This window comes from Aedes albopictus, chromosome 1 (assembly GCF_035046485.1).
Source record: "Aedes albopictus strain Foshan chromosome 1, AalbF5, whole genome shotgun sequence".
Lineage (NCBI taxonomy): Eukaryota > Metazoa > Arthropoda > Insecta > Diptera > Culicidae > Aedes > Aedes albopictus.
This window is the reverse complement of record NC_085136.1, coordinates 175,338,771-175,366,464: the sequence shown is the minus strand read 5'-3', so window position 1 is coordinate 175,366,464 and position 27,694 is coordinate 175,338,771. Positions and strand designations below refer to the sequence as shown.

The following is a 27,694-nucleotide window of genomic DNA, read 5'->3' as shown; positions in this document are numbered from 1 at the left end:
TGTCAGAGATAGATTGTCAAACCTATATGTTAGGTAGATAACAATAGGTATAAACTGAATCAAACCATATGTGCATTAAAAGTGAATTACATCTTATATAACTTTGGTAGGCTTATCAATTTAATTAAAAATGAATTTGTTTATTAATCCGCGATTTATTACAGATTTATTACGATAATTGCTTAATTAGCCAAACGTTCATCTGTGGTGAATTGAATCACTAGTGGAGACAAATAGTAAGCCAAAATGTTCCATAAAATACTGTCACCTCTAACAAATACACGTAATTACAGCTTCGAGCTACTCACAACACAAAAACGAGTTGCTATCCAGAAGGTCCGAAAACTGGCTTCGCCACAGATAACTCGAAGAATTTACACAATGTCCATCCCACCAAGACAGTCGATGATCAGGCAGACACGATCGAAAACCCGCGCGGCGAAGGAGAGTGCAAATCCCAACCTCCAAGTTGAGATGGAGTCTCTGGAGGAAAATCACTCGTCCAATTCGTTTGAACCGTCGATCATTGATGTCTATGGAGGTGATAAATTTGAGTGCGGCGGTTGCGACAAACCGAACAATTTCGAATTATATATGGTCCAATGCCGAGGCTGTGCCCGTTGGTATCACTTCTCTTGCGCCAACGTGAAGCAATCGACGGTTCGGAGAGAAGCCTTTGCGTGTAAACTGTGTATACCCCCAGCTAGTTCTAGAACAAGTCGCACTACTACGTCTAGTATGCGACGGGCGAGGATTGCCCGGGAACTAGAACGCCTTGATGAAGAAAGGAAACTGATGGAACGGATGCACGATGAGGAGTTTGCACTGCAGGAAAAGGCCAGGAAGGACAAGTTCGAACACGAGAAGCAATATTTAGCCAAAAGGTTTGATTTGCTGCGGCAGCAAGATGAGCAAGACGGAACATCGAATTCGGGTAGCAGTCGTCGTAGTCAGCATAGTCACCAGGGAAGCCACCAAAACCGAGTTCAGGACTGGGTGGACGACGTCGCCAGAGTTAGCGAAGGCGCTGGCGAACAGGTACCAATAACCACCGTAGTCGTCAACGAAAAGGACTTCGACCCGAATGTCATCGTTACCAACGAAGGTCACGCTTCATCAACCCCATTAAAAGCTCCGTCTTGTAATGCTGGCATTGGTCTAATACCACCACCACCACCATTACCAGTTCCATTACGCCTGAATGACAAGAGCCGCGAACTGATTGCGACTCCACGTACCACCGGAAGTATTGCGATCGGGGAGACAGCCGACGAGGATTCAGAAAGCGTGATTGGAGCTGTTGGCGGGACAAATCGTCCCAGGATTTCACCGGTGCTGTCGTTCGTTGATGTGGTAGGCCCCCTTGACGATCTGCTGAACAATCCGGTTGTGACGAAATCCAAAACGGGCACGATTCCGAAGTTGCAGACTCGTCCACCCTTCGAACAATGGAGTTCTCGAACTATCAACAACGAATACGAAAAGGAGCGTGTAAAAGAAAATGATGTACGGAGGCAGCGGGAGCTGGATTTGATCGATCAGCTTAACCGGCTCGAGATGCAGAAAGAAGACGGGTTCCTCAAGAACCGAGAACTGGAACAGCAGATGAAAACGCGAGAACAAGAACAGGAGCAATTGGTTCTGCACAAACAACGTGAATTGGTCAAAATGGAACAACAGTTGCAACATCAAAAGCAGGAGAAGGAAAATTTTGTCCGGCAACAGCAGAAGGTTCTGAAGGAGCGTGATGAGGAACTGGAACGCCTACGGAGATTGGAGCAAGAATACAACCAGTATAGACGAACGAAGGAGTATCAACGGGAGGACGACCGAGTTACAACTCTACGACCACCACTGGTTCATTCCGCCGCCGTAATGTCAAAGGCAGCCGAATACCGTGACCGTGCAGAGCCTCCTCGGCATGAAGACATCTGGTACATTAGTGGTTATCAACACAAATCGCTTCCTGCATGTGGTAACATCTCGATTAATTCCAGTGGAAACCCGGTAAGTGATGCTTTGCTAGGCGGTACTCAACCGCATTCACATGATGTCCGATTACAACACCGGAGCTTCGACGAACCTGGAATCAACACTCCCGTGGGAGGGCGCTCAGATATTGATGTAGAAAGTAGGGCGTTTGCTAGTCAAGATTCTGTTAGGCCTAGTCAGATACAAAATCCAGTATTGAACCCCTACCTCCCAGTCTCGACTCCGCCTGTAGTCAACAACGTCGCTATTCCTCCCCAATTGACTCCTACTCCCCAACAATTAGCGGCCCGACAAGTGGTTAATCGTGAATTACCTATATTTGCGGGTGATCCGATTGATTGGCCCCTATTTATAAGTAGTTATAACCATTCGACACACGCTTGTGGCTACTCAGACTCCGAAATCTTGCTTCGTCTTCAAAGGTGTCTGAAGGGAAGTGCCAAAGAAGCGGTAAGTAGTTTCTTGCTCCATCCCACAAAGGTGCCGCAAGTGGTTTCAACGTTACAACTCCTGTACGGTAGACCAGAGCAAATCGTCCAGAGTTTGATCGCCAAAGTACGTAACACGCCGGCACCGAAGAGTGAACGGTTGGACACGCTAGTAAGTTTCGGTCTCGTTGTGCAAAACTTATGCGGGCATTTGAAGGCCATAGGATTGGAAAACCATCTTTCGAATCCAGTTCTCCTCAATGAGCTGGTCGAAAAGTTACCAACAGCAGTGAAGTTCAATTGGGCCCTTCATCAGAGTCAACTCGCGGTGGTCGATCTGAGTGCGTTTGGGGAATACATGGCGAATGTTGTGTCTGCGACAAGCTGCGTGGTATCCTGGAATGGAGTAGCGTCTAAGGTGGCCAAGGATGACCGCTCCAAGGGTAAGGATCGGGCGTACATCAACACACACACACCAAACCGGGAATGACAGGAAGACATCATGAAGTTGTCGAAGAAGGTCGCGCCACTTTCGTTACACAGCAGGAAGGACCCTAGAGCTCGGAGAAACCACAGACATGTCCGTCGTGCATGAATAGGGGTCATCTGGTGGAAGATTGCGGACTGTTCAAGAGGATTTCTATTGACGATCGTTGGAAGGTGGTAAAGGAGAATAGACTTTGCGGTCGGTGTCTAACGTCCCACACACGTTGGCCTTGCAAGGGTCAAGTATGTGGAATAGATGGGTGCCCAAGGCGACATCATCGTCTTCTCCATGATAAAAACTCATCGGTGCCAACCAAAATTGATGCTGGAAAGAATGCAACGATATCCCTCCATCGGCAGCCGTCGTCCTTCAATCTCTTCCGTATTGTTCCTGTGACTCTTTACGGAAGGAAGGGAAAAATGGACACCTACGCCTTCCTTGATGACGGATCGTCGGTTTCACTGATAGAAGACAGAATAGCTGATACACTCGGAATGGACGGTGTCGCTGAATCTCTCTGTGTCCACTGGACTGGTGGAATCAAGAAAAACTATTCCAATTCTCGGATGGTTTCGTTAGAAATTTCCGGCGAAGGGAAAGATAGGCGGTACCTTGCATCGGAAGTCTACACAGTGCGTAACCTTGAACTGCCTGAGCAAACGATGAAGATCGCTGATTTGGCAAAGGAGTTCCAGCATCTGAAGAACCTTCCGGTCCGGGATTTCGATGCAGCTGTTCCCGGTATCCTTATTGGCCACAACAACGTACATTTGCTGGCTTGTCTAAAACTACGAGAAGGACGTAAACATGAGCCGATTGCCACGAAGACTCGTTTAGGTTGGGTTGTCTACGGAAGTCGACGTGGACCAGATATCAACTACCCGCGTTTGCAGATGTACATCTGCACCAAACAAGAAGATCAAGATTTGCACAATTACGTTCGTAACTTCTTCGAATTGGAAAGCTTGGGTGTAGCAGTTGTACCAGAGATAAAAGGATCGGACGAGCAACGAGCATTGTCGATTCTCAATGAGTCAACGGTTCGAACACTCAGCGGTCGTTTCAAAACGGCTCTCTTGTGGAAATACGATCACTTCGAGTTTCCGGACAGTAATCGGATGGCGATTAAGCGAATGGAGTGTCTGGAACGGAGATTGCGCAATAACCCTGACTTGTATAACAATGTTCGGAAACAGATGGCGGAATATCAGGAGAAAGGGTATTCCCATAAAGCCACGGCTGAAGAGCTACAACGGTTTGATCCGAGAAGAACCTGGTTTCTCCCTTTAGGGGTTGTTCTAAACCCCAAGAAACCCAACAAAGTACGGCTCGTGTGGGATGCTGCTGCCACAGTCGATGGTATATCGCTCAACACAATGCTGATGAAAGGCCCCGATTTGTTAACACCCCTGTTACACGTCTTGTATACGTACCGTGAACGTGAGGTGGCCATTTCCGCGGATTTTTTTTTTTTTTTGTCTGTATTAACGAGATGTTTAACCCTAGGCTAGTTCATCTCGGGACCCACGTTTTACTTCCCTTCCGAAGGAAGAACCCACATTTTGTGAGTATGTTGGGAGTGGGATTCGATCCGAGGTCCTCGGCGTGATAGTCAAGTGTTCTAACATTTCCGCGGATGTAAAAGAGATGTTTCATCAACTTCTGGTGCGAGAGGAAGACCAGTGCTTTGCTGTACCTCTGGAGAAACTCTACGGATCTTCCATTGGACACGATGGTCATGGATGTGGCGATATTTGGAGCATCGTGTTCGCCCACGCAGGCACAATACGTAAAAAATGTAAATGCTATGGAATACGAACAGCAATTTCCTCGAGCGGTCCTCGCGATAGTACGGCGGCACTATGTGGACGATTATTTGGATAGTGTCGACACCGTGGAAGAGGCTACGGAACTCACCTCACAAGTCATGGAAATTCATGGTAAAGCTGGCTTTGTTATCCGGAACTGGATATCCAACAAAGAAGCAGTCATGAGGGCAATAGGAGAAGTACATCCTGCAGTGGTGAAGCATTTTACTCCGGATCAAGAAAGCAACGGTGAACGACTGCTGGGGATGATTTGGCGACCAATAGAAGACAACTTTTCATTCGCTTTGAATTTCCGTGAGGATTTGAAAGGCATCTTGGATGGCGACGTTGTTCCAACGAAACGACAATTGCTCAGAATCGTCATGAGCATTTATGATCCTCTGGAACTCGTTTCAACATTCGTAGTTCATGGAAAGATAATGATTCAGGAAGTATGGAGACTCAAGATAGGCTGGGACGAAGAAATTCCAACTAGCCTTTTTACTCGTCGGCAGCAATGGCTCATTCACCTGCGGGAAATGGATGAGATTGAAGTACCGCGCTGCTATTTTCCCGGCTATGAATCATGCAGTCTTGATACGCTTCAGTTGCACATGTTCGTGGACGCTAGTGCGGAAGCCTACGCTGCGGTTGCATATTTTAGAATCGTCGATCGGGGAAATGTCTGTTGCGCATTGGTGTCCTCCAAAACGAAGGTGGTTCCGCTTCAGCCTCTATCAACACCACAAGCAGAACTTCTCGCAGCGGTTCTAGGAGCACGTTTAAGGAAAACGATCGAAAAAGGACATTCGTTGAAGATACGTCGAACCTATTTTTGGTGCGACTCATCCACCGTTCATGCGTGGATTACATCGGATCTTCGACGGTATAGACAATTTGTAGCGTTACGAGTCAACGAAATCCTCAGCCTGTCTAAACCAGAGGAATGGAGGTGGATTTCGACGAAATCGAACGTTGCCGATAAGGCAACTAAATGGGGGAAAGGGCCTTCGTTCTCCTCTGACAGCCGCTGGTATCGCGCTCCGCAGTTTCTATATGAGTCCGAAGAGTTTTGGCCAGGAGATCAGGAGTTTCGAATTACCGAAACGGATGAAGAAGTGAGACCAGCATTTGTAGGCAAACACTCTGTGGTTGCATGACACTCGTGCTTGTTGAACGTTTTTCGAAATGGGAGCGGCTTTTTCGATGTGTAGCTTATGTGCTACGGTTCATCAACCGCATACGACCACAACGAAAGATTACTACTCAATACTCTACAGTGAGTCTGTCGAAAGAAGAATTGTTAGAAGCGGAACGGACATTGTGGAGATCGGCGCAACAAGAAGCATATCCTGACGAGGTAAAAGTTTTGAAATCAAGCATGGAAGTTCCCCGAACACAACAAAAGTGTGTCGAAAAGAATAGTTTGTTGTACAAACTGTTACCAATGATAGATGAGCATGGGGTTATTCGTATGAACAGCCGGCTATGTGCAGCCGAGTTTTTGCCCTATGATACCCGATATCCAATCATCCTTCCAAAGGATAGCTATATCACCCGTCTCGTCGCTGACTGGTACCATCGAAACTACAAACATGCTAATGATGAAAAGGTCATAAATGAGATTAGACAAAAGTTTCACATTTCGAAGTTGAGAGGGCAATTGAGCTTCGTCAAGTAAAATTGCAGTTGGTGTCGAGTCTACAAGGCACTACCAAAAGCGCCGCAAATGGCGCCACTTCCACCGGAAAGGCTTACTCCGTTTGTTCGTCCATTTTCCTATGTAGGAATAGACTATTTGGTGCCATAGCTGGTGAAAATAGGAAGAGCTTCTGTGAAACGCTGGGTGGCTCTTTTTACGTGTTTAACGATTAGAGCCATTCATTTAGAAGTCGCATAAAAAAAAAGGCCATTCGTAGATTCGTCGCCCGGAGAGGTGCACCATTGGAAATTTTCAAGGACAATGGAACAAATTTCGTTGGAGCTGGGAGAGAACTGGCTGAGGAAATAAGAAGGCTGAACGATGAACTTAGCAGTACGTTTACGGATACCCACACACAGTGGCGAATCAATCCTCCAGCAGCTCCCCACATGGGGGGCTGCTGGGAACGGATGGTGCGCTCGGTCAAGGTAGCACTCGGTAGCGTACCTACAACGCGGAAACTCGACGAGGAATCCTTCTCGACCATGCTAGCAGAGGCCGAAAGCATGATCAACTCTCGGCCTCTTACGTTCGTGCCACTTGCTATTGATTCGGAAGAATGTTAACTCCAAATCACTTCCTGAAGATGAATTCACGAGGGGTTAAACAGCCAGTCAAGGATTCGGTTTGCGACGCTGTAGATTGGAAGGATAGTTGGTCTACGATACAGAAGGTTTTGGATCACTTTTGGAAACGCTGGTTGTTGGAGTATCTTCCAACGATTACAAGAAGATCTAAATGGTTTCAAGATGTCCCGGGAATCAAAGTTGGAGATTTGGTAGTGATTGTGGACGAAAGCATTCGAAATAGTTGGGCCAGAGGACGTATTCTCCGAACTTATGCAGGTCTGGACGGCACCGTCAGGAAAGCCGATGTGCAGACTAAAGGAGGTGTTTTGCAACGTCCTGTAACAAAACTTGCTGTGTTGGACGTTGGCCGGCTTGATGACGCAGAAGCGGAACTTCAGTCGTCATGCGGGGGAGGATGTTCCGGAAAGATTCTACCCACAATACCCCTCGTACATCTCAAATGATCCAATCAACGCAGTTTATGATCGCTACCTGATACTGTCAGAGATAGATTTTCAAACGTATGTATATGTTGGGTAGATAACAATAGGTATGAACTGAATCAAACCATATGTGCATTAAAAGTAAATTACATCTTGTATAATTTTGGTAGGATTATCGATTTAATTAAAAATGAATTTGTTTATTAATCCGCGATTTATTATAGATTTATTACGATAATTGCTTAATTAGCCAAACGTTCATCTGTAGTGAATTGAATCACTAGTGGAGACAAATTGTAAGCCAAAATGTTCCATAAAATACTGTCACCTCTAACAAATACACGTAATTACAGCTTCGAGCTACTCACAACACAAAAACGAGTTGCTATCCAGAAGGTCCGAAAACTAGCTTCGCCACACTAATTAACAACATCTTCATAATCCCGCCCTTATTTAGCCTCAAGTGAGACTAAAGAAGGGCAGCTGATTGTCTCGGAGAAACACAAGGTCCACTGCACCATTGCTCCGGTTAGCGCAGTAAGGGCTATATACTGTGGAGGGCGCCCAGGTACTCCACAGGCTCCGTTAGCGGTTAGGTTTTTATAAGACCCCCCTAGCCATTCATTCCTAGGCACGGTAAGCAAAAAGCCGCATCACACCATGAATTAGGGGTCACCTGTTGGTGGATTCTTACCACCGGAACAGGCGGTCCGTAGTGTTATTCTTAGCCAATTGAGACAATCGCTACCGACACTACACAGCTATCTAGGCTGATCGAGAAAAGAAGTTAATATTGATGATCAACTTCATACGGACTCGAACAGCCGATAAAACGTAACCCAGGTCATCGGAGGCGCATGTATCCACCGGAGCACACAAGTGGAATCCGTCCAAAAGTATGCTTCACATTCTACGTTGACAGGCCTTCTCGGAGGCATCTGTGAAACAGTGTAGCTGAACGGAAACCGCATTTTGAAGAACGACGCAACGTTTCACCCTTATCTCGTTCAAAAGTGGCAATTAATCGTAATATTTCTTGTAGGTCTGTAAGTGTTTGATTTGTTAATTGGTTGTGTTGAAGGGATTTTGTATTTGTATGTGCGGAAATGAGTGTTTTTTTTATTCCTATTCGGGTTTGTCACTGCGACCAGTTTTTAGATCTATTGTGACATTACCCGTATCCTTAGTGTTGTGCATGTCGCATTACTCAATTGCCATTGAAGGGCAATAAAGTATCGATTTTGATACAGTTTTTGTTTTGTTTTCTTAGAAAACAAAACAAGAGTACTGATATTGGCCATGCATCGGAAACCTAGCATCACTCTTGTTTCACTGCTAAATTCTCCCCAGTAGGAAGTCTAGGAACCGGGATATAACATTAGCAGCAATATCATTCCAATAATGGAACATGTGCACAGTAATTAGGATTCTAGTATGTTCCTTGCGTACTAGCACTTTCCAGTCTTCGAAGAGTTAGTACATACATGGATCCCTAACCCAATTTGATTTCCTTTGCATTGAGTTTAGCCTCAGATGGTGAGGTTTTTAACCATATGCAAAGTAATGTTGGTAAACTTAGTTTTATTCAAAAACTGGAAGTCACCAAAACACCAGTAGTAAGGACTAAATACTATAATCCCTTGAATTACCAGAACACATATTCCAAAATTGAAAAATAGATCGACACTAGATTTCGGTTTGGTAGATCTTTCACCACAACACAACCCAAAATGGCGATCTACCCACGCTACGGGCTCCGTTAAAGATCGAGCATCTTTTAAACCCCCTCAACCATTCATCCCTCACCACGGGTCGCCTGACACCTTGGATTGGGGTTACCTGTTTAGTGGACTTTTATCCCCGGAACAGGTGGTCCGTATTGCTTTTCTAAGCCGGCAGCAGGGGCAGCAGGGACGAAAGTCCTGGGGCCTGACGCACCCCCCCGCTTGCGAGTCAGCCGCGTAGTCGCCGGCTAAGAATAGGACTACTAACCCCAATTCAAGGTGTCAAGCGACCCGTGCTGAGGAATGAGTGATCGAGGGGGTGAAAAAGATGCTCGATCTTTAACGGAGCCTGTGGGGTACCTGGGCACCCCCACAGTAAGCTATCCCTTACCGCGTTAATGCAGGGCTCTGGCGTGGTGGACATTCTTTCCCGTGCTACTCGTGGGATTTAATCATGAAGTCAAATAAACAAAACCAATATTTAGGTGGAAGTAGTGGTGGGATCAACCCCTTCGCAAGAAGCGGGTTGATGAGATCTCCGACAAGGAGAAGTGAGGAGATAGGCGCTTTGAGTTGCGTACGCAGCTCAAGCGTGGGTGCTCCAGTCCACTTCCCGGCAAGCATGTGCATCCCACATGTTAGCAAATCCCATTTCCAAATTTTAAGGGACCACTCTAGTGGCACCCCACAAAGAAAATAGCAAACGTTTTACAATGCCATCGAACTGATTTATGCAGCGTATGAATATAAGCCCATAAAGCAGTTCGATGACTTAAAGCCTGACCCGGCAAGAAATAGGCTGGGATCATATTACATTCTGTACACGCAAACAGCGTGTGGTCGTCAAGCGCAATTCGGTTTGGCGCAATTAGCCTTCTCCGTATCTCTCTCTCTGAACATTCTCTTTTTCGGTATCGACCACTGATTGGTGATCAAATACATAACAATACATAAGTGCTTTCAAGTGTCTCCAAACTAAATAAGTGTCAGAATAATTTTGGAGAACTGAATAAATCAATTCTGTCTTGACCCTCAAACCGAGAGGTTCGTTTGCCATTTAATTATCGAAGATGATGACTACCAAAAGTTTACATGGCTACCAAAGTGACAGGCTACCAAAGTGAAAAAGTGTGAAAAACAGTTGTGAAGATTTTGAAGTGAAGATTTTGCACCATGACGGTGACATCGATCTTAATTATAATGCTAGCATTAATTTTGATGTGCGCAACAGTGGCATTATTGCAGCAAATAATCACCGAGTGGGCTAAAGGAATGGAAAAGGCAAAATTTGCCATATTAACGAACTAACTGAAGTGAAATAAAACGGACAAGGAGCGTTAGAACAGTGTAGTTTGAGTGAATCAGCAACATGGGCACTACGGAGTCCAAGGACACGGAAAATAAAGGTGACCCACAGGTCCAAGTACTCAATAGATTAGAAGTACACGAAAGTTTACTCCAGAAAAACGATACTAAACTGAACATGATTCTAATACTAGTAGTACTACAACTACTAATCATGTTTTACCGCATGTATAAGGAACATTCACGGAAGCAAGCTTTAATAGCTGCGAAGAGTGTGTCGGCTTTAAATAAGCTAAGTGAGGTTTAAAAAAAAAACAGTGTCGAACTCGAAAAACGGTCAGTTTTTTTAGGCACCCATCTCGCCTCTAAGAGATAAACAGTGGGGCAGTAGCCCATAATAAAGAAAGCAGCCGAATCTAACATGATGAATAAACGCGAGACCCTTGCCTGAGGCCGGCAACAGTAGCAACGAATAGCAGCAGAAAAGTGAATCATCATTAAAAGCGAGCGTAGAGGAGTGCGCCTCCGCCGCAAGGAACAGCAATTGAACCAGAATTCAGCGTCGAGGAGTGCGCCTCCGCTAAACGGGTGGAATGGTTGTAAGATAAGTAAAGGATTTGTTTTTACTTTTAATGTTTATAGATATAAGATTAGCAAAATATTAATGATACAGCTTTTTTTTTTCCTTCTAAACCATAGGGGGATAAATCTGCTCAACAGACACCCTAACAGGAAGGTTAGGGTAGTGTGGGGTTAAGGCCGTCTTCTACAATGCCGGTAGAAGCCAGGACTACTCTCTCCTCGACCCACTAAAACACATTCCTATGGTCGCCAAACCCTACGTCTCTCCGGAACCACCAAGAAGGTATTGCTTCAGAGAGGGGCTAGCGCATATCGCACCCTCAAGGTTAGCTGCCGGAGCCTAGCAGCAACGAACATCGATGACTCGCTTTGGAGAGTCCATCACGGTAGCATGCTGACGCTTAGCCAGTTTCCCGAGTGGTCCTCGCCACTCCCTTTGTCCTCGGAAGGCGGGCAGGGTCAACCCCGCCCGCGCCCTACTGCTGAGCGGACATCAAGAACTGATGCCCACATGCAACCCGATCTGACCTGCTGAAGGCAAGGGTATCACTACCCTTCAGGCCTTATCAGATGCATCCGTAGGTTGCAGACAGCAGGGTCTCACCTACCCCGACCCTTGCCGGGGACCCCTTTCCAACCGCGGGCTCAGATCCAACCCAGTAGACTGACGCCACGACAGCACCGCTACCGGGACTTCCTCTCCGCGGCCACTTAATCGCTGTAAGGGTCGATCTCGACCGCAGGGCACCGGTATGACCTACGAAGCCGACTTCGAACCCCTGGACCACCTCTTGTACTGCATCTGGACTAGCCATTCTCCGAGTCCACGCGCCACCTCCTTTGTAGCTCCCAGACGATATGGGTGATAGCCGTTGAAACGGCATTCCAGCTAATCTCATCCCTACACATTCTCTGGACCAAGTTGTCCGGAGTTGTGTCCTCCCCGCATGTGGCAAGCATGCGGTCACGCATTGTGCGAAAACGCGGGCACACGAACAAAACGTGTTCCGCCGTTTCCTCTAAACCATTGCACACTGAGCATTCGGGAGAATCCGCATGCCCGAAACGGTGTAGATACTGTCGGAAGCAACCATGACCTGTAAGGACCTGTGTCAGGTGGAATGAAACTTCCCCATAGCGCCTATTAATCCAACTATCTACCCTCGGTATCAACCTATGGGTCCACCTTCCTTTGGTGGAACTGTCCCACGCGCGCTGCCATTTGACCATAGAGGCCATCCTGACAGTCTTGCGTATGCCTCTTGTGCCGCGCATTTCGAAGCACTCCATATCCTCACTGATAAGAATGCTGATGGGCACCATACCAGTAATGACACAGAGAGCGTCGTGTGACACGGTACGGTACGCGCTTGCAACCCTCAGACACATAAGCCTGTAAGTACTTTCCAGCTTCCGTCGGTAGCATTCAGTACTTAGCGCGGTACCCCACGCCGGGCCGCCATACCTAAGTATGGACGTAGCAACACTAGCCAGAAGCTTGCGCTTACTGGCGTATACCGCTGAGCTATTGGACATCATCCGGGACAGTGCCGCAATAGCTGTGGAGGCTCTTTTACAGGCATAATCGACGTGGCTACCGAAGGTAAGCTTATCGTCGATCATCACGCCCAAGTGCTTGACAGAGCGCTTCGACAGGATAGTGCACTCTCCTACACTGATCTCCGTCTGCTGCGCCGACTGCATGTTGTTCACGACCGTCACCTCTGTCTTGTGGTGAGCCAGCTCCAGTTTTCTGGACCGCATCCACGCCTCCACAACCTTGATCGAGTGGTCGGTAGTCAACTTCACCTCCTCGAACCGAAACTCTTCAAACAAAATTTAAAAATAACAGCAGAAAACCTCATAGCTAAACTCGCTGCAATTAAACAAACGTGACTGACTTTTGTGAACAAGTCGACAAAATTATCGCGCAGCTAAAATCGGTGTATTTGGGTGACAACATACCTGAAGCTACAGCACAGAAAATGGCCACAAAACATGGCGTAGATGCTCTCATCAGGGGCGCTAAGAACAATGAAGCACGAATTGTTCTTAAAGCAGGTAATTTTACCAATATGATTGACGCAATCCAGAAATTGCAAGAAAATGCATAATCCAGCCCAATTACTGGAGAAACAAGTCAAAATATTTTTCGAATAATTTGGACATCAAGAGATGGAGCTCGAGGTCGTGCTCGAGCCCACCAAACGCAAAATAATCGCGGCAGATTTCAACAGCACAACAGTGGAAATTTCCATCAGCACAACCATGGAAATTTTGGTCACAATCGTGGAAGTTTCCGTCAAAGCAGAGGATATCAGCGATATCCACATCAAAGAGGAGGTTGGTCAAGTCGTGGAAATTCATTTCCAAATCGTGGATTTCCTTTATCAAATCATGGAATGTTTATTGCCCAAAGTGCAAACGAAGGATATCAACAACAACTGCCAAGCTCTCAGCAGCAAATACCCCCTTTAGTATCGCCCGTGAACTATCAGCAACCACAACGCCCTTTAGGGGTACAATCAATACAGCAACACCCTTTAGGGGTAACGTTCGGGCAGCATACGCAATAAATGTAGCTGCCTCGAATTTCGTATGTCTTAATATTGATGCATCAGAAACACCGTGCATCTTCATGGTGGACAGTGGGTCCGATATATCAGTCTTAAAAGCAAACAAAGTTAAACCAAGCCACATTTATCGTCCAACAAACAAATGCAACGTAATCGGTATAGGGAATGGAACAACATCCACTCTAGAGACACTTTAGTGCAAATCAAAATTTATAACCAAAATCTAGCCCAAAATTTCCACATCGTGGACGAAAATTTCCCAATTCCTACCGATGGAATTCTCGGTAGAGATTTCCTTGCAGGTTGGAAATGCAATATTGATTATAATACCTGGATATTGTCAATCAGAACTTCAGCCAACACCCTCGAAATCCCTATAACCAATCACCTGAGAGGTAAATACTTTATTCCACCACGATGCGAAGTATTAAAACGACTGCATTTCGGCAATATTGAGGATAGCGTTACCCTAGCACAGGAAATTCAACATGGAGTTTTCTGTGCTAATGGCATAATTAGCACAAATTACCCTTATGTTAAAATCATGAACACTTTAGATGAAACGGTGCAGATTTCAAATGATTTTATACCAAAACTAGTACCAATCTCAAATTACGAAGTATTTAATATAAATAAATCAGCAAACAATACTCACAGGAAGCAAGCACTATTAAATGAATTGAAATTGAACATAACTGATACAAAACTCAAAGGCAAGCTCGAAAATCTTTTTGAAGAGTTCAGTGATGTTTTCGCATTGACCGACGACGAATGACAGAAAATAATTTTAACAAGCAAACGATACATCTAAATGATCCGAGTCCCAAATTACAGGATTCCGGAAGCACAAAAGCATGAGATGGAAATTCAAGTCCGAAACATGCTGAAAAATAAAATAATTCAAAACTCAGTTTCCCCGTACAATAACCCAATACTTCTAGTACCGAAGAAGTCCGCTACGGGCGATAAAACTTGGCGCCTAGTAGTGGATTTTCGCCAATTAAATAAAAAAATAAGCCCAGATAAATTTCCATTGCCAAGGAAAGATGAAATCTTAGACCAACTAGGACGAGCGAAGTCTTTTTCTAAGCTCGACCTTAAATCTGGATTTCATCAAATCCCGTTAAGTGAAGAAAGCAAAAAATATACAGCTTTCTCATCGAATTCAGGGCACTATGAATTTAACCGATTGCCATCCGGACTGAATATAAGCCCGAATAGCTTTCAAAGAATGATGACGATTGCATTAAGCGGTCTTCCTCCCGAAACTGCATTCCTATATATCGATGACATCATTGTCATCGGGTGCTCAATGAATCACCATATTGCCAATCTTAAAGAAGTTTTTCAACGTTTGAGGAAATACAACCTCAAACTTAACCCTCACAAGTGCAATTTCTTCAAAGCAGATGTTACCGTAATCCGGGGTCAAATTGATCACTTTAAAACAACTTTTGCGGATAACATCATTAACAATTCAAATATTGCCAAAAGAATTTTTGTAAAACCAGTACCCAGTGGATCTCCATGAAACCATGTGACAGAATTTTGTTCAACAAATTTAAACTTTAAGTTAAATAATTCCAAAAATCCAACAATTGGAAATGCCACTTTGGGGCGAAATTGATCAATATACAATTAAGCATCGGTTGGAAAGGAAAATTTCCTTCTCCGCTTAATTTTGCTCTTCTAAAACCGAATAACGCGTTTAAAATCTTACAACTAGTTAATTTAATACTTTAAATGCAAAATTAAATTTTGAAATTTCCCCTTAAATGCCTAAAGGTAGGCAATTTCATTTGAAATAAGTGATTTCTATCACAATAAATGACTATTTTATCATAAAATGAAACTTTTACTTACTATGTCATGTTCTGATTAGCTACATAACTTCCCAACCAAGGCTACACAAAAATGTTAAAACAGAGAATTTAAGGGAAGTCCTATTAGCAATCGATTGTTTAGTAGGAATGATTTCAGCTAAATGAGAAATACATTGCATATTTCTTCAAAAATAAGGCAAAACTAACTTTTTTCTATAAAAATAAAAGTCTACACTCATCTCTAGACATCTACGAACCAGATGACGTAAAAAATTTAAGACCATTACGACGCTTAAGAGTTCCTAGTATGGAATTACAATGTAGTACCCGAATGATCAATTTCACCCCGTTGATCAATTTGACCCCGGTTTACGGTACCTATTTAGGGCATCATATATCCGCAAGCGGAATACAACCTGATAAAAATAAATATACAGCCATTATGAATTTTCCTGTACCAACGAATACAGACGAAACTCGTCGATTCGTTGCTTTTTGTAATTATTATCGTCGTTTTATACCAAACTTTGCTCTTATTACAAACCCGCTCAATGTACTTCTAAGAAAAAACGTACCATTTCAGTGGAGTGATGCTTGTCAACAAGCATTTGACTCCCTTAAACGGTCTTTACTATCACCAAATGTCCTAAAATTTCCCGACTTTAGAAAAGAATTTATTTTAACTACAGACGCCTCAAATGTAGCCTGTAAAGCAGTTCTTGCTCAGCTACATGATGGTGTTGAACTACCTATTTCATTCGCCAGTAAAGCTTTTACAAAAGGCGAATCCAACAAATCTACAATCGAACAGGAGTTGACCGCAATCCATTGGGCGGTTCAACATTTTCGACCATACCTTTACGGTCGTAAGTTTAAAATAAGAACGGACCATAGGCCTCTTGTTTACCTATTCTCAATGAAGGAACCTTCTTCCAAACTCACCCGAATGCGACTGGATTTGGAGGAATTTGACTTCGAAGTGGAATATATAAAAGGAAGGTCTAACGTAGTATCAGATGCTCTTTCGAGAATTCAAATTTGTACTGAATCTCTCAAACAAACAGGCAAAATTTTTACTTTTCAAAAAATGTTCAACTAGCTGTAACTTTTCGAAAAGTGCATCGAATATTCTCAAATTTTTACTGTACACGCTAACGCCGCTCAGCACAAAAGTGCATAATTTCCAGACTACACCAAAAATGTGTAACCCTTGCACATTCACAAAATCAGCTCCTGTGTCCGCAATATTGTTAAATTCGCAAAAATTTCTGTACAGCAATCTAGCTAGGTTTACTAGTGACCTTGGAAAACAAAAAAAATCGACTTTTCGCATCTAGACGAGTGTACGAGCTGTTTTTTGAGAATGTGTAACTGTTACACATTTTTGTGTGGTCTGGAAATTATGCACTTATGAGTAGGGCTTACACATTTTAGTGCTGAGCGGTTTTACTGTGTAAGTTCATCAACTAGTTGTGTATCAGTGGTCCAAATTTGAAAAAGATCGGGCTATTTTCCACGAAGTTAAAAACATTCTTCAAAAAGGTAAAATTATCCGATAGCCAATTTTTAACTGTTATATCTCAGAATTCAATGAACTGATTTCAATGAATTTTTGTCCATTCATGACTTATATAATGACCTCTAAAAGACGTTTGACTTATCTTGAAAATTTTAACAAGAGGAAAAGTTATAGCGATTTCATTTATTTCACGATTTTTTAGTAAATTGATCTATTTTTAATGTACATCCCATTACTTTCTCAATTTGTTGTCGGCTATGTTGTTACTTTCCTTCAAAACACATTTATATATATATAAGTCATTTAGAGGAAATTTAAATGAAGTATAATTTGCATCTTGAGTTTTGAAACGATGTTTAAGTTTTGGATAATTTGGTGTTTTATTAGAAAAATAATCTATCCGTTATAATTTTCTTTCGTGTTAAGAATTTTAAGTTAAGTCAAAAGTTTTTGATTCCATCATTATGTAAGAAGTCATAATTGGTCAAAATTTCATTTCATTCGGTTTATTGAATCCGGAGATATAACAGCTCAAAGTTGGCTATCGGATGAATATACCTTTTACTTAGAATCTTTATAACTTCGTGCAGAATAGCCCGATCTTTTCCAAAATTGGACCACTAATACACAACTAAATGATCAACTTACAGTAAAAAATTTAGAATATTTGATGCACTTTTGGAAAAGTTACAGCTACATGAAAAGTTTTTGAGAGGTGAAAATTTTGCCTGTCCCGATCATTTTGTCTATCCCCTGTATGTAGTAACACGATCCATACATAAAAGGCAAAACAGTGTTACACATCCTAACGTTCAGTTACAAAAGCCTGATCAACTTTTTGTGTACGAAACAGTTAGTAATGAGGAAGCTTTTGTTCTGCCGAAACTAAGTTTTGTACATAATATCGATAATTCACTAGATATAGTAATTTTTAATAAAAATTATACTAAGGGAACGGCCTTCGGGCTGAAAATCCAAAGTAATAACGACAATATAAATAAAATAGTAACAATACAAACAATAATGAAGGAAATTGAAAAGGGGGCCACAAAAATAACAAATAAAAGAAACAATTCATACATGCTAGCGATCGCAACAAACGATCTTATATTCAAATACATTGATATTCAAAAATTTAAACAAATCGGTAATGATATTCGAAGGAATACGACCATATTATTATTCGAAAAACCTAGGCTTTTGACAAGTCAAGAACAGGTAAATAATGTACTAAACAAGTTTCATAACTCGCCCACAGGAGGACACCTAGGTATTAACCGGTTATACCGAAAAGTGAAATCCATGTACACGTGGTAGAATATGAAAGAAACCATATCAAACTACGTCAAATCTTGCGTAGAATGTAAGCTTAATAAAAATTTTCCTTCAATTAAATCTAAATTAGTAATTACATCAACACCAGTCAAACCTTTCGATGTTCTGTCGATAGACACTGTTGGACCATTTTCACTTAAGGACTGTTCATTAAAGAAAGTGGACATCTGTTTACCAATAGTTTAGAGTTAAAACTAAACAAAAAATTGTGAATTCTTTCTCAGTGTGTAAAAACATTGTTCACCTTGGCAACACACTCAAAGAAAACGGAAAAAGTAAGAAATTTCGAGCGATAGGTCGTATTAGCTTTGCGACTAGCAGATTAATTCTGCACAAATGGTGTTCCAAAAAGTTGTCGTTTCGAGAATTAGCTTACTAATACACTTCCGGAACCACAATTTTTTAACGCTAAGCAGGGGACAGATGTGCCAGATGATGTAGGGTACATCAGAACTGAAAAAAGTTTTTGGTGTGGCAAGCCAATTGTTCATGTGGCTTAAAGAGTTCTTCGTATTTCACAACGGAAACAATTAACGGTAAAAATAACAAAAAGGAATGCATCAAAAACGACTTCTACCCATCTACCGAAAACATACGGATCCTCTTTTGTTTTAGGCGGATCTGTCATCCGTTTATTACGCTTCTTCTACACTACACGCTATGTCTGAATTAGAAGATTATAAAAAATGAATGTACATCTGGTTTCTTTCCACAGGATATCAGAATTCATGCTATATTATCATATGCAGAAACTTTTAAAAGATTTCATCGGGGAAATTTTGATTTTTTCATCTTTTTAGCTGTATTTTGTATGAAAAAAATTTGGATGAAATTCTCGTTTTCAACCAATTTCTCTCCCATACAAAATGTATGGAAAAATTTTCACCGATAGAATATTTTTAAACCTTCTGCAAATGAAAATATAGGTTGAATACTGATGTTCTGCGGAAAAAAATCCGATGTACATTCAACTTTTATAATCTGCTGCTTCAGACATAGCGTGCACTAGAGATGCTCAAGACGGAAAAATGTCGATTTTGTCGAAAAATGGCAAAATCCACAAAACTACCCTGAACAGCGTCCTGTGGAAAGATACTGGACAATAATTAAGCGGCATCTCAAGAAAGATGGAAGAGAAGCAAGTTCTGTTGATTGCTTCAAAAAAAAAAAAAAAATGGTCTGCGGCACAACGAAAAATTACAGAGAAAGTTGTGCAGAATCTAATGGGAGGTATCAAGAGGAAAGTCCGAGCGTTCTTCCGAAAAGCGAAGCAAATGTTCAAACTCACGTGAATTCGGCCACATGTATGTTGATTGTCATTTATAAAACATAAACCTTTGAATTTGTTCGAAAATACATATTTTCTATTGAAAAACAGGTGTCCACTTTCTTTAATGAACAGTCCTTACTGAGAATGGAAATCGTTACGCTGTAACTATGCAGTGTGATTTTACTAAATTCGTAATAATCGTTCCGATACCAGATAAATCTTCATACACAATAGCGAAAGCAGTTGTCCAACATTGCATTTAAAACTTCGGACCCATGAAAAGTACAAAACCCGATCAAGGACAGGAGTATAAAAGAGTGTTCGACGAAATATGTAAGCTACTATATATAAACCATACATGTTCTACCGCATATCATCCACAGACGATAGGAGCATTAGAAAGAAACCATAGGTGTTTAAACGAATACCTACGGATTTTCTCTAATGAATCCAAATCAGATTGGGATGAATGGATACCACATTACTGTTTTTCATATAGAGGGTGAGTCGATAATTATTGTGCCATTTTCAAACTAACGTAACTTTTTTCCTACTTCACCAAAATCAACCAAATTTTGTACAGTTTCTCCTTAGAGTCCATTGTTTACATAAAATTAATTGAGCAGTTATCAGTGAGATTCCACTCGATATAGAATAAATTTAGTTCACAGTTCTAAAAAAGATGTTGTACAATCACATGCTAAAATCTAAAATCATGGTATAGCGCCTTGGAACAATTGATGATTATACAATATCGGATCATCTTAACGTTCGTCAATAGGTTTCAGGAACGGTTGTCAGTGAAACATAAGCTTGGAGCTGGGTGAAAATCAGGCACGATGCGCATAAACAAACCAGAGAGCTTTAATTATTTGTTGCAAGTGGAACCTGAACATGTCCACATGGAGGGCGTTAATTGAAAATGTCGTGAATTTCACTAAAACGCATCCTAAATTTGAACCTATACCAAAAAGTTGAAATACATACATATACGAAACTACAGCAAAAAATTGGTTTCATTTCGTTGACTGTAGACAATTTGCGAATTACTTGAAGGTATGGTGGCACAATAATTAACGACTCACCCTTTAATACTACACCGAGTGCAGACCATGAATACACACCCTTTGAGCTCATTTTTGGAAGAAAGTGCAATGACATACAATTTTTGGCAACCCAAAAAATTGATCCACTTTATAACCATGATTCAGACAATCACGAACTGAGATATAGATTACAGATTGCTCATTCAAAAGTTTTGCAGAAAATAGTAAAAAGTAAAACACTAAGGACAAATCGAATGAACGAAAACATTAACACTTATGTGGCCGGCAGGGTACCCGGGTACCTTTTTCAATTTCAAATCTCGTGGGAATAAGTATGAGCAAAAATTCGAAAAACAACATAGGTGGAATTAGTGGTGCGGTCAACCCCTTCGCAAGAAGCGGGTTGATGAGGTCTCCTACAAGGAGAAGCGAGGAGTCAGGTGCTGGAAGCTGCTTACGCAGCTCAAGCGTGGGAGCTCCTGTCCACTCCACGGCAAGCCAGCCGGCGGAGGTCATGGACGGAGCATGGTTGCTGAGGGCCATCAGCCAAGTGGCAGAAAAAGGACGGCCCGCATTAGAGGTAGCTGAGCAGCAGCTTGGCAAAATTATCGACTTCGCGACAACTAAGTCAAACATAAGCAAGGACCTGAAAACGGCCTTGCTTCGGCTTAGAGCGTCTGTCGATAATGCCAAGCAGGAGCACGCGGTTGCGTTGCTGGCTGCAGCAGCGGCGGAACCCGCAAAGTAGAAAGCGTCTAAGTTTACACAAACGGAGGCCTTCTCCTTCGCGGATAGTCCGAAGAGAGTGGAAGCGAATGCTCGCGACAAACGCGACAAGCATTCGCAGAAGCGGGCGAGGCAGCCGTCAGGTGAGGAGCTGTCTGGCGGCGCCCGCAAGGCCAGGCGTATAATAACCCCGAAAGCCGGTGGTTATGCCGGAAAGTCGGACCCCAGCCAGGGTTCCCGGAAAGCTGGGAAGGGTGGGCCTGAAAAGGCTGGCCCGTCCCGGAATGATGGGAACAAGGGGTTGCGACCAATGGTGGGCCCTCAGCAGCCACAGAGCAGGGCGATCCAAGGAGAAGACCCTCCTTGGACAAAGGTAGAGCGGAAGAAGAAGAAGAAGGTGAATCCGCAGGTAGAAGTGCAGGACGCCAAGCCAAGGCGTAGGAAGGCAGGTGCCAGGCGTGAGAAAGGCGACGCTATCGTCATCAAGACGGAACAGTCCAAGTACTCGGCCGTCTTGAAGACGATGCGAAGCGACGCCAAGCTTGAGGGTCTTGGAGCCGACGTACGCAGTATTAGACGTACTCGTACGGGTGAGATGATTCTGGAGCTGAAGCGCCAGAAGGAGCACATGGGCGCCGCCTACAAAAGGCTGGCAGAAGAGGTCCTTGGTGAAGGTGTGCAGGTGAGGGCTCTGACACATGAGGCGACTCTGAAGGTCAAAGACATTGACGAGATCACCGAAGTGGAAGAGCTCGTCACGGCACTGCGGCAACAGTGCGAGGTGCAGGTGGCCGCCGCAGCCGTTAAGCTACGGAGAGGGCCAGCAGGGACACAGATAGCTTTGGTTCAGCTACCTGTGGCGGATGTTAAAAAGTCCGTTAAAGTAGGGAGTATTAAGGTGGGCTGGTGTGTATGTCACCTGACATTCCACGAGCCACCTGAGGTTTGCTTCAGGTGTCTGGAACCGGGACACAAGTCGTGGGACTGCAAAGGCCCCGACAGGCGCAAACTGTGTAGGCGATGCGGCGCTGAAGGTCATAAGGCCCAAAGCTGCACGAGTCCGCCCATCTGCATGATCTGTACCGGGAAAACCTCGAAAAACAGACATCCGATGGGTGGTCCAGGGTGCCCGGCCTTTAAGAAAACCGCAGTGAATAACAAATCACAGTGCAGGTAACGCAGCTGAACCTGAACCACTGTGATGCGGCTCAGCAACTGCTTTGTCAGGCGGTTTCTGAGTGGGAGACGGATATCGCCATCATTTCGGACCCATACCGAGTACCCGCCGGCAACGGCAACTGGGCCTTGGATGGGACCAGGAAAATGGCGGCGATATGGACGATGGGTAAATACCCCGTGCAGGAGTTGGTGTCTACTACCTACGAGGGCTTCGTGGTCGCCAAAGTAAACGGGGTCTTCTTCTGTAGCTGTTATGCGCCTCCGCGGTGGCCGATCGAGCGGTTCACGCAAATGCTGGACCGCTTAACGACCGTGCTAACAGGGAGAAGGCCGGTGGTAATAGCGGGTGACTTTAATGCCTGGGCCGTGGAATGGGGAAGCCGTTTCACGAACCAGCGCGGTCAGATCCTGCTAGAAACACTGGCCATCTTAGATGTCGACTTGGCTAACGTCGGTACCAAGAGTACCTATAGTCGAAACAGAGCGGAGTCAATTATTGACGTGACCTTTTGTAGTCCTGGCCTAACAAGTAGTTCGAACTGGAGAGTAGATGATGGCTACACTCACAGCGACCACCTGGCGGTTCGCTACAGTATCGACTACAACAACAGCAGACAGCGGATAGAAGAAGAGGCGACTAGGCCAAGGCCAAGCCCTCGTAGGTGGAAGACATCATACTTCGACGAAGAGGTATTTGGGGAAGCGCTCCGCCGTGAGCGAAACTTACTCGGTTTAGACGGCGACGAGCTGGTAGCGGTGCTCTAACGTGCGTGTGATGCGACCATGCCTAGGCGAGTCCACCCTAGAAATGGGAGGCCACCGGCTTACTGGAGGACCGACGCGATTGCGGACCTGCGCCGCGCCTGCCTAAGGGCTAGGCGGCGGATGCAGCGAGCACGATCAGAGGAAGAGCGAAACGAACGGCGGGTGATGTTCGCCGCTGCAAAAGCCGCGCTCAAGACCGAGATAAGAGCAAGCAAAAAGGCCTGCTTTGAGGGTCTCTGTCAGAGTGCCAATACGAACCCGTGGGGTGACGCCTACAGGATCGTTATGGCCAAGACGAGAGGTGTGATGGCTCCTACAGAGCAATCTCCAGAGATGTTGGAGGGGATCATTGGAGGACTTTTTCCGCGTCATGATCCTAGTCCTTGGCCTCCTTTCGTAGGAAAGCCGGGGACTGGGGCTGGCGATGAGGAAAGGGTCACCGATGTGGAACTTGCGGGGATAGCTAAGTCCCTTAGCGTAGGTAAGGCCCCAGGTCCGGACGGAGTTCCGAACCTGGCCTTAAAAGTAGCTATTGCAGAAGCTCCCGAGATGTTCAGGTCTGCTATGCAGAAATGCCTGGACGAGGGAGTTTTCCCTGAAGCTTGGAAGAGGCAGAGCCTGGTACTATTGCCAAAGGCGGGGAAACCACCCGGAGACCCGTCGGCATATAGACCAATATGCTTGATTGACACGGCGGGGAAGGTGCTCGAAAAGATCATCCTCAATAGAATGTTGAAGTTCACTGAGGGCGTAAATGGTCTCTCGAGCAACCAGTATGGCTTCCGGAAGGGGAGGTCCACCGTAGACGCTATCTTGTCGGTTACAAAAACCGCCGAGAAACACTCGAGCCTAAGAGGAGGGGAATTCGCTTCTGCGGGGTAGTGACTCTGGATGTAAGGAATGCATTTAATAGCGCCAGTTGGGCTGCTATTGCCGATGCGCTCCTGCGTCTGGGGATACCGGAGTACTTGTACAAGATTCTCGGAAGCTACTTCCAGAATCGCGTACTAGTTTACGACACGGAGGTGGGTCGGAAGTGCTTTCACATAACCTCAGGAGTCCCGCAAGGTTCCATCCTGGGTCCGGTGTTATGGAATGTCATGTACGACGAGGTGTTGAGGTTAGAGTACCCAGTGGGAGTGGTGATTGTTGGATTTGCCGACGATATTACGCTCGAAGTCTACGGTGAAACGATCGAGGAGGTGAAGTTGACTACCGACCACTCGATCAAAGTTGTGGAGGCGTGGATGCGGTCCAGTAAACTGGAGCTGGCTCACCACAAGACAGAGGTGACGGTTGTGAACAACATGCAGTCGGCGCAGCAGACGGAGATCAGTGTAGGAGAGTGCACTATCCTGTCGAAGCGCTCTGTCAAGCACTTGGGCGTGATGATCGACGATAAGCTAACCTTCGGTAGCCACGTCGATTATGCCTGTAAAAGAGCCTCCACAGCTATTGCGGCACTGTCCCGGATGATGTCCAATAGCTCAGCGGTGTACGCCAGTAAGCGCAAGCTTCTGGCTAGTGTTGCTACGTCCATACTTAGGTATGGCGGCCCGGCGTGGGGCACCGCGCTAAGTACTGAATGCTACCGACGGAAGCTGGAAAGTACTTACAGCAGTGATTCCCAAATCGCCCTTGGGGGCGAAAATCACGCCCAAGGGGGCAAAAATTTTAGAAATACAAATTGGGGGGCGAAAATACTAAAAAGAGGGGCGATTTTTTCAATGATTGGAAAACATCGAAAGTATTGAATTACTAGGCGAGAAAGGGAACTGAATCATAAAAACTCCCTGACATTCAAGCTTACAGTTCAAGTTTTGTCTAGGATAATAAAAAAAATGCTGTGACTATTAAACAAAAGCATCGACTTAATTTTACAGAATTATTGGAATTTATGTGGACTCTTTGGCAAAATTGCTTGACAAGACCGCTACACGTATTTCTGAAGGCTTTGTGTGGTTCTGGAAATCTAAATAAAAATATATTTGAAAACTCCTATAATGAACATTCGTGAATCGTGATTAGTTTTTGTCAAAATTATGAAAAGAGCATAGTTTTTTTCGGGAAATGATGAGAAAAATTGCATTTCATGGAATTTCCAAGCAAAAACATGACTATCAGCAAAATTTTAGAACATTTTGCTGATTAAATTCGTATCACAGTGTTTACAATCAACTGTGTTTGAAAATATTTCAGAGAAGCGTCTCGGAGGAATTCCAAATTTTACTGAAGTTAATTTGAAAACATTCCAAAAATTCTGCGTAAAATTCCATTTAAATCTAATCATGAATGCTGCATATTTATTTATTTGATATTTTTTTAAAACACAGAAAGCATTCAAATTTATACGAAGCTCGTTGATTTGAATCTGGAGAAACGTAACTACATTTGAAAATACACCAATATTTATTATTATTATTTTTCTTTATTATCGAGATTTTCAGCCCTCGACAACACACCGATATTTTTCTGCGTTGCACTTTTACATATCATATGTTTATAATTGTTTTCAAATTCTCCACCAGTATTATTTGGCTACTTGTGACCAAACATTGACTCTCAGTTGTTGAAAAAGTCCTTTTAAAAATGATAATGATAAAACATCTGGTAGGAATATCGAGTGTTTATATGTGTTTATATATCGCAGCAGCTTGGCAAAATCATCGACTTTGCGTCCACTAAGTCGAACATAAGCAAGGACCTGAAAACGGCCTTGCTTCGGCTTAGGGCGTCGATCGACGATGCCAAGCAGGAGCACGCGGCACTCGCGTTGCTGACTGTTGCAGCAGCGGAGCCTGCAAATGAGAAAGTGCCGAAGTTTACCCAAACGGAGGCCTTCTCCTTCGCAGGTAGTCCGAAGAGAGTGGAAGCGAATGCTCGTGACAAACGTGGCAAGCATTCGCAGAAGCGGGCGAGGCAGCCGTCAGGTGAGGAGCTGTCTGGCGGCGCCCGCAAGGCCAGGCGTATAATAACCCCGAAAGTCGGTAATAATGCCGGAAAGTCGGATCCCAGCCAGGGTTCCCGGAAAGCTGGGAAGGGTGGGCCTGAAAAGGCTGGCCCGTCCCGGAACGATGGGAACAAGGGGTTGCGACCATTGGTGGGTCCTCAGCAGCCACAGAGCAGGGCGATCCAAGGAGAGGACTTTCCTTGGACAAAGGTAGAGCGGAAGAAGAAGAAGAGGAAGAATCCGCCGGTAGAAGAGCAGGACGCCAAGCCAAGGCGCAGGAGGGTACGTGCCAAGCGCGAGAAAGGTGACGCGCTCGTCATCAAGACTGAACAGTCGAAATACTCGGACGTCTTGAAGGCGATGAGGTGCGACGCCAAGCTTGAGGGTCTTGGAGCCGACGAACGCAGTATCAGACGTACTCGTACGGGCGAAATGATCTTGAAGCTTAAGCGCGAGAAGGATCACAAGAGCGCCGCCTACAAGAGGCTGGCAGAAGAGGTCCTTGGTGATGGAGTGGAGGTGAGGGCTCTTACGCATGAGGCGACACTGAAGGTCAAAGACCTAGACGAGATCACCAAAGCGAGAGAGCTTGTCACGGCACTGCGGCAACAGTGCGATGTTCAGGTGGCCGGCACAGCGGTCAAGCTGCGGAAGGGGCCAGCAGGGACACAGATAGCTCTGGTTCAGCTACCTGTGGCGAACGTTAAAAAGTCCGTTAAAGTAGGACGGATAAAGGTGGGCTGGTGCGTATGTCCTCTGACATTCCACGAGCCACCAGAGGTTTGCTTTAGGTGTCTGGAACCAGGACACAAGTCGTGGGACTGCAAAGGCCCCGACAGGCGCAAACTGTGCAGGCGATGCGGCGCTGAAGGTCATAAGGCCCAAAGCTGCACGAGTCCGCCCATCTGCATGATCTGTACCGGGAAATCCTCGAACAACAGACATCCGATGGGTGGTCCAAGGTGCCCGGACTTCAAGAAAGCCGCAGTGAACAACAAATCACAGTGCAGGTAACGCAGCTGAACCTGAACCACTGTGATGCGGCTCAGTAACTGCTTTGTCAGGCAGTTTCTGAGTGGGAGACGGATATCGCCATCATATCGGACCCATACCGAGTACCCGCCGGCAACGGAAAGTGGGTCGCGGATGGGACCAGAAAAATGGCGGCGATATGGACGATGGGTAAATACCCCGTGCAGGAGTTGGTGTCTACTACCTATGAGGGCTTCGTGGTCGCCAAAGTAAACGGGGTCTTCTTCTGCAGCTGTTATGCGCCTCCGCGGTGGCCGATCGAGCAGTTCACGCAAATGCTGGACCGATTAACGACCGTGCTAACAGGGCGAAGGCCGGTGGTAATAGCAAGCGACTTGAATGCCTGGGCCGTGGAATGGGGAAGCCGTTTCACAAACCAGCGGGGTCAGATCTTGCTAGAAACACTGGCCATCTTAGATGTCGACTTGGCTAA

The 27,694-nt window shown here is 44.8% G+C and overlaps 1 protein-coding gene across 1 annotated transcript; it reads left to right on the top strand.

Annotated features, from left to right (window-relative positions):
* Positions 1 to 246: 246 nt before the first annotated feature.
* On the top strand, positions 247 to 25,780 carry LOC134285309 (uncharacterized). The gene is made up of 2 exons (XM_062845870.1): positions 247 to 1,934; positions 1,998 to 25,780. The coding sequence occupies exons 1-2, from the start codon at positions 247 to 249 to the stop codon at positions 2,908 to 2,910; spliced, it is 2,601 nt and encodes an 866-aa protein (XP_062701854.1). The 3' UTR covers positions 2,911 to 25,780.
* The last annotated feature ends 1,914 nt before the right edge of the window (positions 25,781 to 27,694 follow it).

Coding starts and splice junctions, on each gene's coding strand:
- LOC134285309 (XM_062845870.1), top strand. CDS start 247: ATGTTCCATAAAATACTGTCACCTCTAACAAATACACGTAATTACAGC. Junction 1,935..1,997: donor CCTCGGCATGAAGACATCTG/GTACATTAGTGG, acceptor GATTAATTCCAG/TGGAAACCCGGTAAGTGATG.